Source organism: Macaca mulatta, chromosome 8 (genome assembly GCF_049350105.2).
Source record: "Macaca mulatta isolate MMU2019108-1 chromosome 8, T2T-MMU8v2.0, whole genome shotgun sequence".
In the NCBI taxonomy this organism is placed as follows: Eukaryota; Metazoa; Chordata; class Mammalia; order Primates; family Cercopithecidae; genus Macaca; species Macaca mulatta.
The window spans coordinates 81868789-81883282 of record NC_133413.1 but is presented as its reverse complement, the minus strand read 5'-3'; the positions used below and the strand labels follow the sequence as shown (position 1 = coordinate 81883282).

General features: G+C 37.7%; 1 protein-coding gene across 12 annotated transcripts in view; it reads left to right on the top strand.

The window, feature by feature from the left end:
* Nucleotides 1–14494, top strand: part of EYA1 (EYA transcriptional coactivator and phosphatase 1) — a 342170-nt gene that overhangs the window by 283901 nt on the left and 43775 nt on the right. For all 12 annotated transcript variants that reach the window (XM_028852737.2, XM_077942831.1, XM_077942828.1 and 9 more), the window contains one exon: nt 10174–10263. In XM_028852737.2, coding sequence (XP_028708570.2) covers nt 10174–10263 — 90 coding nt within the window. The remainder of the gene's footprint in view (nt 1–10173; nt 10264–14494) is intronic.

The window sequence follows — 14494 nt, the reverse complement described above, 5'->3', positions numbered from 1 at the left end:
CCTTTCATTTCTGCTATTGTAAATGGAATCATTTTCTTAATTTCTTTCCTGGCTTAGTCGTTGCTGGTGTATAGAAACACAACTGATTTTTGTGTGTTGTTTTTTCATCCTGCAACTATGCTGAATGTATTCATTAATTCTAATGGACTGTGTATGTGTGTTTGTGGTTGGTCTTTGGGGCTTTCTACATACAAAATTATGTCATTGTAAACAGATATCATTTTACTTCTTCTTTTACAACTTTGACGCCTTTTATTTGTTATTCTTGCCTAATACTTCTGGCTAGAACTTCTATGTGTTGTTACATAGAAGTGGCAAAAAGCAGACTTGTCGTCTTGTTCCTGATCTTAGAGGAAAGACTTTCAGACATTTACCATTGAGTATGATGTTGATTGTGGGCTTTTCATATACGAGCTTTATTTTATTGGGTAGTTTCCTTTTCTTTCTAGTTCATAAAGTGTTTTTCTCCAGTAGTTTTGTTTATTTACTTTACGGTTTATGATATGTCTCCTAAGTGTCTTTAATCTATAGATTCTCACTCAATCCCTTTGTTTAAACCTTGTGTATTTCTGTTGAAGTAACCAGATTGTCTGTCCTATAGAGTTCCTGGGAGTCTGGGTTTTCTTAACAGCAGCCCTATTGTATTATTTAGCATGTTTCTTTGTCCTCTGTATTTCCTACTATCTGATAGCTAGATCTAGGAGCTTGCTTAGTTAGATTCAGTTTCCTTTTTTTTTTTTTTTTCGGTAAAGACTTTATAGATGAGGTATATCCTTCTTGAGCGTCTAGTTGTTGTTTTTAAAACTTCAGTATTCCAGTTGGAGAAGCTGCTTCAGCAGGCCATTACAGAATATTGTTACTTATGCTGTACATTCTTTCATCTTAGCTCTAAGGAGGTTGACTAAGAAGAAGAAAATTCAAGAGTTTGGAAGTTTTATAAACCATAGATCCTTAATTGAGCTGAATCAAATATATGTAGACTTGCTGACAGAAAAAAAAAGACTGACAGTTCCTGTTGCAGATAATTAGCTCAGGGCTATTTTTGCTGAGGCGAAGTTTTGAGATGAAACTAAACCACTTGCTGAATTTTGATATTTTTTCAAGTATCTCCTCTTCTTGAATAGCTCTAAAATACTATTGCATATTTTTGATTAAGGCTTCTTGGTTACCTTTAGTGGACAATAGGTGTCCTGAGTGACTCATGCTGAGTCACATGGCAGGTACCACATTCCTTTGTTATCTTTTCAATAGTGTGGTGAAGTTCAATCTACCAGCCTAGTTTCAAGTCAGAGAACTAACTGATAAGATCAGTGAACTAACATGATTAGTCTATAGGTATGCTTGGTGGCTAACTTTAAAGGCAGATTCCAGCTATCCTACTTGAGGCTTAAGTCTCGCCTTAGACATTTGCTCTACAGGTAGTTTCTTTGTCTCAGTGTAAGAATAAATATTTATTAGAGATTTATGTACATTCTAACATGCTAATTTTGACTGGGATGTAATCAACTATTTAAAGAAATAATGCTATACTCACATCAGAGAGCCAAGGAATAGACCACTTTTGTCCTATAATCAGTTTGATGATACAACCAAAGTGTCTGTCTGTGGGAGAAGGATCCTTTTTATTTTTTAAATAATCCCCCCAAATTTTAAACTCTTTATCTTCTTCCTGGAGTGGGCACAGTCCAAATCACATGCACTTTACCCTGAGCAAACAGAATACCAGATGCTTGATACAGATACTCCAGAACTGATACTGGAAGACTCTACTTCTCTTTATTATTATGGTAGCTAATATTTTATGTTAATTTGATATTCTTAAAGTGCTCTCACAAATTTATCCTTCAACTCGATCACAGACAAAAACTTTCTAAAATATTATGTGATTCCTGAAATGCTAGAGTATTGGATCGTTTTATGATCACTGAAAAATTTCAGGGACTTTACATTGAAGGCATATTAAATTTGCACTCTACGTCAAGAATTCCTGTTTATAACCATGTATTACTGGCATACATTTGTTGATAAACTTGGTCAGGGTCAAGATGTTGCCAAGACCTATTCCCCCCAGTCATTTGTTAATTGATTGGATTTGAACTAAGCTTAAGTACCTGTTCACAAATTGTCACCATTTAATGATTAAATGGTATAAGCAGAAAGGTATATGTGACTAACTTAAAGCAATCACATGACATGGCTATGCAAGTAACTGATTTTTTTGAAGAACATTTCTAGGTGTCAGTTGAACCAGTGCATTGCTCAGATCCCATCTGAGTGATTCTACTTTCCCCTTAGTTCCTAGACCTTCAGAGTATAGTACACCTTACCAGAGTTGGGTCATCTTTCCCAATGATAAGAACCAGCTCTGTACTATGAAGCTTGGTTGACATCTTTTGGAAGAACCAGTGGCAGCCCCTTCTGGGAGTGGTCATGTTGTATTGTCTAGTTTAACTTCCACCCAAATTAGCTTTACTGATGACTGAGCTCTTAAAAATATGGTCACCTCAAAAATAATTGGTATGAGGAATCGTATGAACATTCTATTGAAAGTGCCTTGAGTAGTAAGTATGGTGAAAGTCTAGTTTGAATGTATGATTCCTTTAAGGTAGTGCTGCAGAGATTGAGTATATTAGTCCGTTTTGCATTGTTGTAAAGGAATACCGTTACTTTTTAGTGGGCACAATACATATAGCACTTCAGAAATTTGAATTTACTGATTCTCACATACACAGATGAAGGCATTATTGGAAGCAAATGACTTAGCCTTGCAGAAGCAACAATGCCTTCATCTGGTGTGTGTGAGAATCTTGGTAAATTCAAAACTCTGAAGTACTATATGTATTGTGCCTACTAAAAAGTACATTTTTAATGATACTTGAAGTTTATCACATGCCCTAGCTCATCGATGAAACAAAGCAGGGCCCCAAGAGGAAATATCCTAGTCCTCTGATGATCTAGTACCCATATGCATTTCTATACCCCTTTCTTTTATTTACTTCAAACCCAATTACAGATTTTCAGCATTTGAATTCAAAGTTGACAGAGATTAATCTCTCTAGAGACTGTGTATTTAATGGCATTTCAGTATTTCTGTGCACTGCTTTTGTCCAGAATTTTTTCCTTTTTAACATTTTAATCAAGATCGAGTGTGATAGCTGTGATGAGGATTAAAAAAAATCAATAAACAGTTCAAGGAACAACAGTGGACCAGGGTTGATGCTGGTGATTTGGGTATATGATGAAAATTTTAGTCTCCATGAGCAGTTCTGTGTTGTAGAAAAAAAGAGAAAGAGACCTTGAGGCAATAGAATAATTAAAGACTACTTGACAGAGGATGAAGGCAAAACAATTGTTTTATTCCTGGTTCTACAGACACTCAGCCAATTACATCATAATTTACTTTTTCTACATAATGTTACTTTGAATTAGTAGGCATAATTTGCCTTTGATGTACTGAAAACAGCCATGGGTAGCCTAGGATGACAACAAGTTCCTTCACTTCACTTTAGTGACTTTAAGTAGACATTTGCAACTTAATATCATATCCAAATAATTTAGGAACAGGGTTAGATTTCATTCCTGTGTGTGGGTGTGAAGTTAGATGTTGTGTATTGAGTTTCATTTGGGTGAAGAACAACTTAAGGTTTCCACTAGAAGAATTTCCTGTACATAAGAACTATAGTAAATGTACAATTTCTTCATTAAACAAGAAAATTGATCAGTTAAGTGTATTTTTTTCCTTTTGAGCCTCTTCACTGTACTATTCAATTTTTACCAGAGAAATAAATTTCAGGGCACATAAGAACGTATTTTACAAAATGATATAATACATACCACTACTGAGTTTACAAAATAAATGTTATGCTGACCTTATGCTAATATTATCCACTTTGTTAAATAGAAAAGTAAGGCTACCTATGCAGCTATTCTAAGAATGGGCTTTTCCTTAATTAGGTAAATAGCATTTACTAGTGAACATGTTTAATGTTTAATACTGTATTATGTAGATGGAATGAGATTTTCAGATTCAAGTGCCCCTTTTTTTTTCCCCTAGGCTAGATAATTAGGAATTTTTTTTTTCACTGACAACACTAACAGCTAATGAAAGGTAAAATTTAGTATTTTCTTCTTTTCTTCACTGGAATTATTTGAAATATTCTCTATTTATTGCTTTTCATTCATTTATTCCTCCACCAAATTTTGGGAAACCTTTTATGACATGCATTGTATTGGGTACCAAGGATATAGAGATAAGTATATAGGGATAGGAAAAACCAAGGAGTCATAGTCTAAAGCTTAAAATGTTGTTTAAAGGCTGTAAAAAGAGAAAAATCTAATTGAACAAAACATTCTACACGAAATAGAAACAAAGCCTCCCATTATGTTTTTTCAGAGGATTGATACCCTCTTTTTGATTCTGCAAATAAGAGTTTCATACTAAAACTAAAAAGAAAGAAAATCGTAACTCTGAATCTAAAAAACGGAAGGAGGAAGATACAGGGATAAACCTCTGGTCTGCCGAGACAAGAACACATAGAGCTGTGGTACCAGCAACCGGGGAGCCCAGCCAACAAGAATCAGGGAGGTGGAGCTGCAGAACTGGGAAAGGCGCCCGGCGGGGAGCACTGCCTGCAGGGATGGAGATATGAGTGTACAGGCTCCATCTGAGACCACGGTCTATGAACCTGTGTGGACAGATCCTTTGCCCCAGTTTAGGCCTCTGCCTAGTTGTGTTTTGAGGAAAGGATTTCATGATCAAGACAACAGTTTGAAAAATCAGAAACAGCCCACCTTGTATATATAAGCAAAAGTTAGACATGTACAGGTCTTTTGCACTCATTAAAGCATTTGGATATTTTTTGAAAGAGATGAGAGGCTGGAATGAGGGTAGCAACAACCTAGAAATAGACCCCAGTGAAGGAGACCATACCAAATATCCACAAAAGACACAAGCTAAGGGAAAAAAAAAAAAAAAGAAAGCAAAGAACAATGGCAATGACAATAAGGGAGGCTGGAATTCTGGGTCCAATAACAGGATGTTGAAATTGATTCAATGTGGAGCTAAAAAGAGGTGACTAGGAAAATGCCAAGGTCTGGGTTGGTATGCCATTCCGCTAAAGAATGAATACAGTAGGTTTCCAGAGGAAGTGTGATGAATCCAACTTGCCACACATTGAGTTTCAGGTGCTTTATGGGACATCTAAGTAGAAATGACCAATAAGTAATTGATATATGAGCCTCCAGTTGAGATCTAAGATCTAACAGAGAGGAGTGGGTGGTGGTTGAAGCCATCAGTGTGCTTGAGTCCACAAGGTGATCTGAATAGAATGAGAGATGGAAGGATAAGAATAAAGTTCTAGGAACCAACGTCATTGATATGGTTTGGCTGTGTCCCCACCCAAATCTCATTTTGAATTGTAGCTCCCATAATTCCCATGTGTCATGGGAGGGACCCAGTGGGAGATAATTGAATCATGGGGATGATTACCTCCATGCTGTTCTCATGACAGTGAGTTCTCACAAGATCTAATGGTGTTGTAAGGGGCTTTTCCCTGCATTTACTCTGCACTTCTCCTTGCTGCCACAATTTAAAGAAGGATGTGTTTGCTTCCCCTTCTGCCATGATTGTAGGTTTCCTGAGGCCTCCCCAGCCATGCTGAACTGTGAGTTACTTAAACCTCCTTTCTTTATAAATGACCCAATCTTGGGTATGTCTTTATTAGCAGCATGAATGGACTGATACAGACATTTAACAAGCAGATGATGTATACATAGATTCTAGGAAAATGCCCATAAAATATTGCTGTCATAGAGGAGAAATGTCAAGAAGAGAGTAAACAGCAGTGGCACATGCCACAGAAGGGCCATGCTTTGAAAAGAATGAGAACATTTGGCAATGAGATTGACTTAAAATGAGATGTTACTTTGAAGTGGAGGCTAAGCTCTAAATAATTTTTTGAAAGTGATATAACAAAAAATGGTGCTTTGGAAGAAGCCCTTTTAGAACTGCAGCTCTGGAATTTGTTATTGCAAGAAAATTATGTATTATAAAAATAGTAAGATTAAACCAAAGACCTGGGGATTTTAACATCTCAGTTTTGGTTTAAGAATGTGTTTTTTTCCTTGTTCTTAATATGCCAAAATAAGCCATCAAGCCACGAGTTATTTATTAACTGTTCAGCGTTAGCTTTTTTCACATTTGACTTGTACTTGTATGAGACGTGTTTAGAAATTTTAACAGTGTTAACATATTAGCTATTATAATAGGAAAATAAAATCTAACCTCGATGTGAGAACTCCAGTTGCTAGAATATGTAAGCAATTCCATGAGCAGAATTATCTATCTGTCCTTCTGCTAGTTTCCTCTTGGGTAAAACACTTAGGCTGAGATGGGTTTGCACTCTGCTTGCTGGATCATCACGCACAAATCACAACCCTCTAGGAACTCAGTGCGCCTGTTTCTAAAGTCAAAGAGTAGGTGTTTTCTAGAGGTCTGCCTTTCAAACTGTAGATTGGGACAGGGCTGTGAAATGGACAGTGTCACAGTATATCCACACAGTGAACAATATCTTGCTTTGGCAAACATATTTCAGCTGTGTGTGCGTGCACATAAGAGAGATTCTTAGATCCCAATGTTAATTTTGTTTTTTACTGTGCATTGTGGTTCAAAGATGTCTGAAAAACACAGCTCTCAACTAGAACCCCGTTCCTATTCTAAAATTATCTTATTCCACTTAGCTGCCAGACTGTTCTCTTGGTGTAGTAAATGTTTCAAAACAATTCTTGGAGTGGCAGGTATAAAAACTGTTGAGAAATGACAGCTAATAACAAAAGAGAATAACATTAAGAGGTAAATAAGACCAACATCTGTGTTGTATTTTACCACTAGACTGAACAAGCCTTTAAAATTTATTAGTATTCTGACTAGCAAGTCATTACTGTAATTTATGAAGAAAAGTTAAAGTATGCTATATATTAATGAACAATAGAGTAATTCTTTCAATGGTCATATAAATAAGCAACCATATCAAGGAGAAAGAATACTTTTTCAAAAGTAACAATACTATGGCACATATATTTTAGAATTGGCAATTAAATAAATGTGGTCAGACTCCATCCTTGCCACATAAAAAGATTCATTGACATGGTTATGAGACAAGGCAGGGTATTTTTATTGGCCTGAGCTAGAGGGAATAAACACCTTAGTCAGGTGTTTTGTTTTAGACACATCTGTTTGAGCTTCCCCTACAGGTTAATTCCGCTGTAGGGTCTATTTGAGCATTTGCTTTTCCCAGCATGCCTACTGATACTTAAACTCCTTGTGAGTGAACAACTTCTCATAAATCCAAGAGCAAATGAGTTAAGTTTTTCTTTACAGTAATTTGTAAACTGTATTCAATTCTTCTAAAACCTATGAAATTTCATAGATTTCAGGTGTATTAAAAAGGGACAATTTAAGAACTCTAAGGAGTATGAATCATCACACACAAAATTTGAGGGAATCGTTTTCCTTTGTCCCTCCCAGCAGAACTCTTGGACACTCAGCCTCTGCGTCTTTATTTCCTCTCTGCCTTCTTATCAGCCCTGGGGTGTTTGCTTTTCCCCTTTGCCGATCTAACCCCTGAAGTTTGGCAATACTGTGTCCTTTGTCTCCCTTCCACTGTCAGTCAGCTGGCAGAAAAGGCACAGGCAGGAGAGGAACTGAGGTCAGTGAATTACACCATCCTGCCATGTTTCACGTACTCTGTTCCTCCTCTAGGTCTGCTGGAAGGTAGAACTTGGGCCATGCTGGAGAGGTGGGGGCAGTGCTTAAGGGGATGGGAGGTACTCTAGGGTTGTGGATAGTGCTGGATGGGTGTGAGTAGTGCTAAGGGGGTGAGAGGTGCTAAAGGGATGTGGGCTGTGCCAAGAGGGTGGGAGGTGCTGGAGGAATGTGGGAGGTGCTGGAGGGATGTGGGAGGTGCTGGAGGGATGTGGGAGGTGCTGGAGGGATGTGGGAGGTGCTGGAGGGATGTGGGAGGTGCTGGAGGAATGTGGGAGGTGCTGGAGGGATGTGGGAGGTGCTGGAGGGATGTGGGAGGTGCTGGAGGGATGCAGGTGGTGCCAAGACAGTGGGAAGTACCGGAGAGATGTGGGAGGTGCTGAAGGGATGTGGGCAGTGCCAAGAGCGTGGGAAGTACTGGAGGGATGTGGCAGGTGCTAGAAGGGTGTGGGCGGTGCCAAGAGGGTGGGAAGTGCTGGAGGAGTGTGGGAGGTGCTGGAGGGGTGTGGGTAGTGCTAGGGGTGGGCGGTGCTGGAGGAATAGCCAGATTGGGTTGGGTTGACCTCCAGGCTACAGCAGATAGGCCCCTGGCAGGTGCCCAGTGAGGCTCCACTCCCATCCCCCACCCTTTCCAGCTCCTGCTCTCTCCTAAGTGTACAAACATGTACAATTCCGACAAATGAAAGACTAGATGTTTTTTATTAGTCTATGTGAGAATATTGTGTTTGCCATCTTGCTCTTGGATTTATTAGGTGAACAAACCAGGCTCGATGAGAGGATGACACCTAAGTGGGAAAGCAAAGGCAGGAGTCTAGGCCTACTCTCCCACCACTTCTTGCCACTTCCCAAACTTATAGGCATGACAGATGTTAAAGAGTAGGGGTAACACACAGGCACATCTCAATATTGGAAATGAAGTCAGTGTGTTCAGAAAACAAGGTAGATAGTGTACAGAGTTGACATTGGGCAGTATTGAATCATAAGAGTCTTTTCTTTGGATTGTATGTTCTTGAGTCTAAGACTCAAAGGCGCATGACACACATGTCATGACACTGGCACATCTGCCCAGTGGGGCTTGCCTGAAGGCAGTTTCTCTACTTACAATCCCCCTGGTTACATGATGATGCAAGGAGATTCCATACTTATTCCAAAGGTTTGCTGTGACAATAAAATAGTATATCATAAATTATTGTTCTTTGGAAAAATTGAAAATGGCATACATACGAAAGTTGGTATTATTAATAGAATGCCAATAAACCCTTCAAAATCTCATTTTATAGCCTTGTATACTTCCTGGAAACGTTATCTTTCATCACTTAGTATACAGGATCTTCAGCCATGAATCATGTTGCTTCTTGGATTTGATAGACAGTAAATACAGGATAAAAACTCCAAATACCTGCATATCCCCCAAGTTCATCTCAATGCCAGTAGATACTATCAGGATCTGGCTTGTAGGGAGAGGCTGACTACTTGCTGCTAGTGTCCAACACTTGAAGTTTTAGATAGAAGCCACTGTGCGCTGTGGAATGTAACACTGCCCTCTGAGTATGGCACGGGCTGTTTGATGCCCGGACAGTGTCATGTGAATCTTAAGATCAGCTCCCTGAGCTGGACAGTGCCTCGTGGGGTCAGAGTGGCCATCACTTCCTGCTTTGAGTATAACTTAAAATTGACAGGTTGAATAAATACAAATAATGACACAGTTATCTGGAGTAAAATTACTATCTATTATCCTTCTGAAATTAACCTATAGTGCAGGGCTGTCCAATCTTTTGGCTTCCCTGGAAGCCACACTGGAAGAAGAAGAATTGTTTGAGGCAACACATAAAATACACTAACACTAATGATAGCTGATGAGCTGAAAAGAAAAAAAAAAAATCATCACTTAAAACATAGTGTTTTAAGAAAAATTTATGAATTTGTGTTGGGCTGCATTCAAAGCCATACTGGGCCGCATGCAGGCTGCAGGTTGGGCAAGCTTGCTATAGTGTATCTATTTTCTGATATTTGTGACAGGGCACTTAGATGCTTTTAATGGATGGTGGCATAACATAAGCAGTGGTTTCTTGATTCACTGAACTTTTTGCTCCTGAAATAGACATATAAAGTTGAATTTCCTTTATTTTGTATGTCTAAGTAACCCTAGATTTTATATTTTTAAAAGGTAAATGAGTTTTTTCTTTGGTATATAAAGCACCAACAACATTTGGGGCTCTTTTTGTAAAATAAGTCCCTGAAGTTTGCCCACAGAATAAGTCATGCACACTAAAATAAGCAGCTATTGCCCAAGTCTCTCTCTGTGTCTCTTGCTTTCAGCCTCTCCCCCAGTGCCTGCTTCCTCTTAATGAGACACTATTTCATGTAACCTGAAGTATACATGTCCTTGACCTGTCATATTCTTCTCTTAGGATCCACCCACTTCAGTTTCCCTTGGACTGCGAATGGAAGAAATGATTTTCAACTTGGCAGACACACATTTATTTTTTAATGACTTAGAAGTAAGTTCAAATTTTTAATACATATTTTTGCATGTCTGAAAATAGGTGATTGGTTTTAAAATAATGATGGGTTATTATTTTTTAAATATATAATTGGAATAGTGAGACAGAGGTTTGTTGGTTATATGGCAATGTGTTTTGCCTTCATGGGATTTCTGTTTTGCTTTACTTTGGCTGTTGATTTGCAGAGTTAGATCCTACATGACCAGTAGTAAAGACTAAAATTTGATATCAAGAATCTTAAACTTTGTTGATTATCAGAAGCTACGTATTTCTCAGTTACATAATCACCACTAAGATATGTCCAACAGAATTCATAACACTCGCATATGTTATGTCAAACTCTTATTGTATTAGGTCTGATGCTTTACTTTCTGGCTGATCCAATTGGTAGGAAAATGTTTTAGTCTGGCCCTTGCTGTTTGGGTTGCCAGGATTGCTTGTGTCACACTGCTGTTAATTTTATTGGTCCATTATGATTTCAGGGCAGACTCTTATAAGATGGCTAGCTAAACTGTTACGGGCACTGACAAACACAATGGTCTTGGTGAGCAGCATTCTTAAGAATAGAGAATATTGTTTTTCATATCTCCATTATGAGAAAACATGACTATAACTACATTTCGTTCTCTTCTTAATAGAGACAGTTGTTTATTTAAATCCCGCTGTTAAGCAAGCTTGTGGTAGGGCTGCCAAGAGGCATTAATCATCAAGTAGTTGTTTTGTTAGATTTATAAATGTATGTTATTTCAGACAGGAGAAGAATCTGAAAGATTCAAATAGAACTTTTACTGATCAAAGTTAATTGGCAGCAATTGGCCTTTAAATATTTCCTGATGTTTCCCTTTTCAAAATCAAGCAAAATGCACCTTATTTAATAGATGAGCCAAAATCACTTGAAAAATGCCAGTGTGTGACAGAACTTAAATGCGGTTTGTTCAACATCTGTCCTGTATTTTGACTTCTTTTCATCTGCAATGAAACTACTCAAAGACGAATTGGCAACTTCCAGTGCAATAAAGTTATTAAATATGCTTTATTTTTTCTATTCCTTAGTGAAAAATTTATTTTACACTTAAGGGTAAAATACAAAATTTTTTTGCAATTTAAAGTGTTTTACTCAAGAAGAAATTACATGTAAGACATTACTGCTTTTTTAAGGTAGAAATATTCCCATTGAGTGACAAGTTTAGAATCGCCTTCAGAAATGCATAATTATCATACTTATTTTCAAAAGCTGTTTCTGATTGATAATTGTACTTCACTTTATGAGACAGCAGCACAAAAAATTCCACATTTTACTAGTATGTTAAAAAATGCCTTTCCTACTTTTCTATTTGTTTCTAAAGATAGAGTAGACTGATATTTTTGTCCTAGGTACAGCCTTGTTACGTTTATTGATGTTAATAGGTGTTAATAGCAAACATCAAGAAGAAATTTGCAGTAATTTCCTATTGTTTTAAAACTCTGTACCTTCTTTAAAATGCCAAAACTTGGCTGGGCGCGGTGGCTCACGCCTATAATCCCAGCGTTTTGTGAGGCCGAGGTGATTGGATCCCCTGAGATTGGGAGTTCGAGACCACCCTGACCAACATGGAGACACCCCCATCTCTATTAAAAATATAAAATTAGCTGGGTGTGGTGGTGCATGCCTGTAATCCCTGCCACTCGGGAGGCTGAGGCAGGAGAATCATTTGAACCCGGGAGGCAGAGGTTGTGGTGAGCCGAGATCACGCCATTGCACTCCAGCCTGGGCAACAAGAGCGAAACTCTGTCTCAAAGGAAAAAACAAAACAAAACAAAACAAAACAGTGCCAAGACTTGGTTATACAGTGCCAATATTAGGTGGTGAAAAGTGAGATGTTAGGCAGTCATAGCTTGTTATAATATAGACCAAAAAACTTCCAAACTCAGTTTCAATGTAGTATAATCAGATTTTTCTTTATTGATATTATTTACACTGATTTTATAGAGACTGAAATACTACTCAAACAAATATATTAAAAGCTCTAGGTTTTTAGGGTATAGGAGATGCATTTTTTTCTGTAAACCTAAATTTCAAAAGAAAAAGAAAAACCAGCAGTCTATGAAGTTACTGAAATATCAGATTCTATTTTTGGCATGAGGACTATTCCTTACTAGAGGTAAAATAGAAAAGAGAATGAAGGTGTAATTCAACCAAATATATAAAACAATCATGGAAAAATGTTTAAGCTTGTAGTCTTACAAAAGTTGATTTTATGTTAGGATTTTAACAAAAGTATAAATGAAAGATTCATTTACTCTGTCTTTGGAAATTGTTGACTTGCCCTAGATTTGCACAATATTTTAAAAAATAAATTGTTTTTTTACTCATTTCAATCTTTTATTTTATTTTATTTTTGAGACAGGGTCTTGCTCTGTCTTCCAGGTTGGAGTGCAGTGGCGCCATCTCAGCTCACTGCAGCCTGTGCCTCCCAGGTTCAAGCAATTCAGCCTCAGCATCCCAAGTAGCTGGGATTACAGATACATGCCACCATGCCTGGCTAATTTTTGTACTTTTAATAGAAATGGGGTTTTCTCATGTTGGCCAGGCTGGTCTCAAACTCCTGACCTCAGATGACCCACCTGCCTCGGCCACCCAAAGCACTGGGATTACAGGCATGAGCCACCACTCCCAGGCCAATCTTTTATTTTATATTTTTGAAATTCAACAAACCTGGGACTGGTTATTGCAAATATGTTTTCTTCAAAATAAAACGTAAAATTATTTTCTGGCAGAAAAAAAAGTGTAGTGGCATAATGCTCCTAAGAACACCAGAATTATCTCATCAGGGAGAAGTGATGTGGTAATGCCTGATTTCACACTCCAACTAGCAATGGATAGTGGTGGGGACATGAATATTTTAATATATTTAAGTTACATGTTTTTAGTTTTTTAAGGTCTATAACAAAAGTAATTTCAAGGAGCTTAATAGTCTCTTGGTTAGCTTGAAATATGATGCCTGAACTCTAATTGTTGACTTTTGGTCTTATTTTCTTCTACATCTTAACTTTTGCCAGCTATCTCTTGGTATAATTTGGTTAGTTCACTTCTTGGCTTAATAAGACATTCTGACTAATGAAACACACCAGCTGTGTGAGGGGCTTTCAGTAATACTTGTCATATTATCAATCACTGTGCTTGCTTAAAATGGTTATTAGGATATGATTTAGAAGATTTAAGGTATAATTTTTGAAGTACTTTAGAAATATCTTAATGGAACTCTAAGAACTAAGTTAATCCGTTTTCGTTTCATAAGTCTTGTTTGTCATCTCACTTAGTGACTTTTTTAATTTAAAAAAATCACAATTTATATTCTGTTGACACTCCAGAAAAAAAAAAATGGAGAAAAAAATGTTTTCTGTACCATAAAAAATGTTTGACATATGAAGGAACTTGAGTGACAAGGAGACATAATTATCTTAGGAAATAATATTTTCCCCCCCAGAGAAGCGTTTCGACTTTAGTTCCGTAGTGTACGTCTGGCTTTCCTATTTCTAAGTCTGACTAACGTCCTGCATATCATTTTACAAAAAAACTCTCCATGTGCAATACGATGATGCCTATATGGAAGTCATTTTTTATGAATGACAGTATGGAACTGGAGGTTTTTCCAGCTTCTTTAGTAAAGTATGACTCTTTCTGACTGGTTGGAGAAAGAGTTCTTTCTGTTAGCTTTTTATTGAAAGGCAACCTTCAAACAGAGTGAGGAAAGGCCTTCAGCACATGATAATATTTCAGTTTAACCTGCTGCTGGTCAGTTCTCCTGCTGGATTTTTCCACAGTTAGAAGAAAATATTTTATGAAGATGGATACAAGTCTAAATAAAAATAATGCTTTAAGTTCATGTTGAATTTTCTTTTTCTGTCTGGGGTTAAGGAATATGATTTCACTGGCTTAATGGTTGTCATCCTAACCGGTGTTGACATAGTGGCCTTTAAGAGTCAGCAGGAACCAGATCACTGGTCTCAGGTCACCTGTTACCCTTGAAGAGTGAGGACTGGGAAGAGTGGGAACCCTCCTCTCTTGTCTGTGAGATGGTGGCACATGAAGCTATTGCACATACCACGCTCACCCCGTTAGTAGCACAGCTGTTCTAAACCACCCTCTCTACTCTTTCAGTGCATTGTTCAGTTGGAGCAGACCAGGGCATTCTTTGTGTCAAGATTTACAACATGAATATTCCTGTTCTTTCTGGGCCCTTCAATA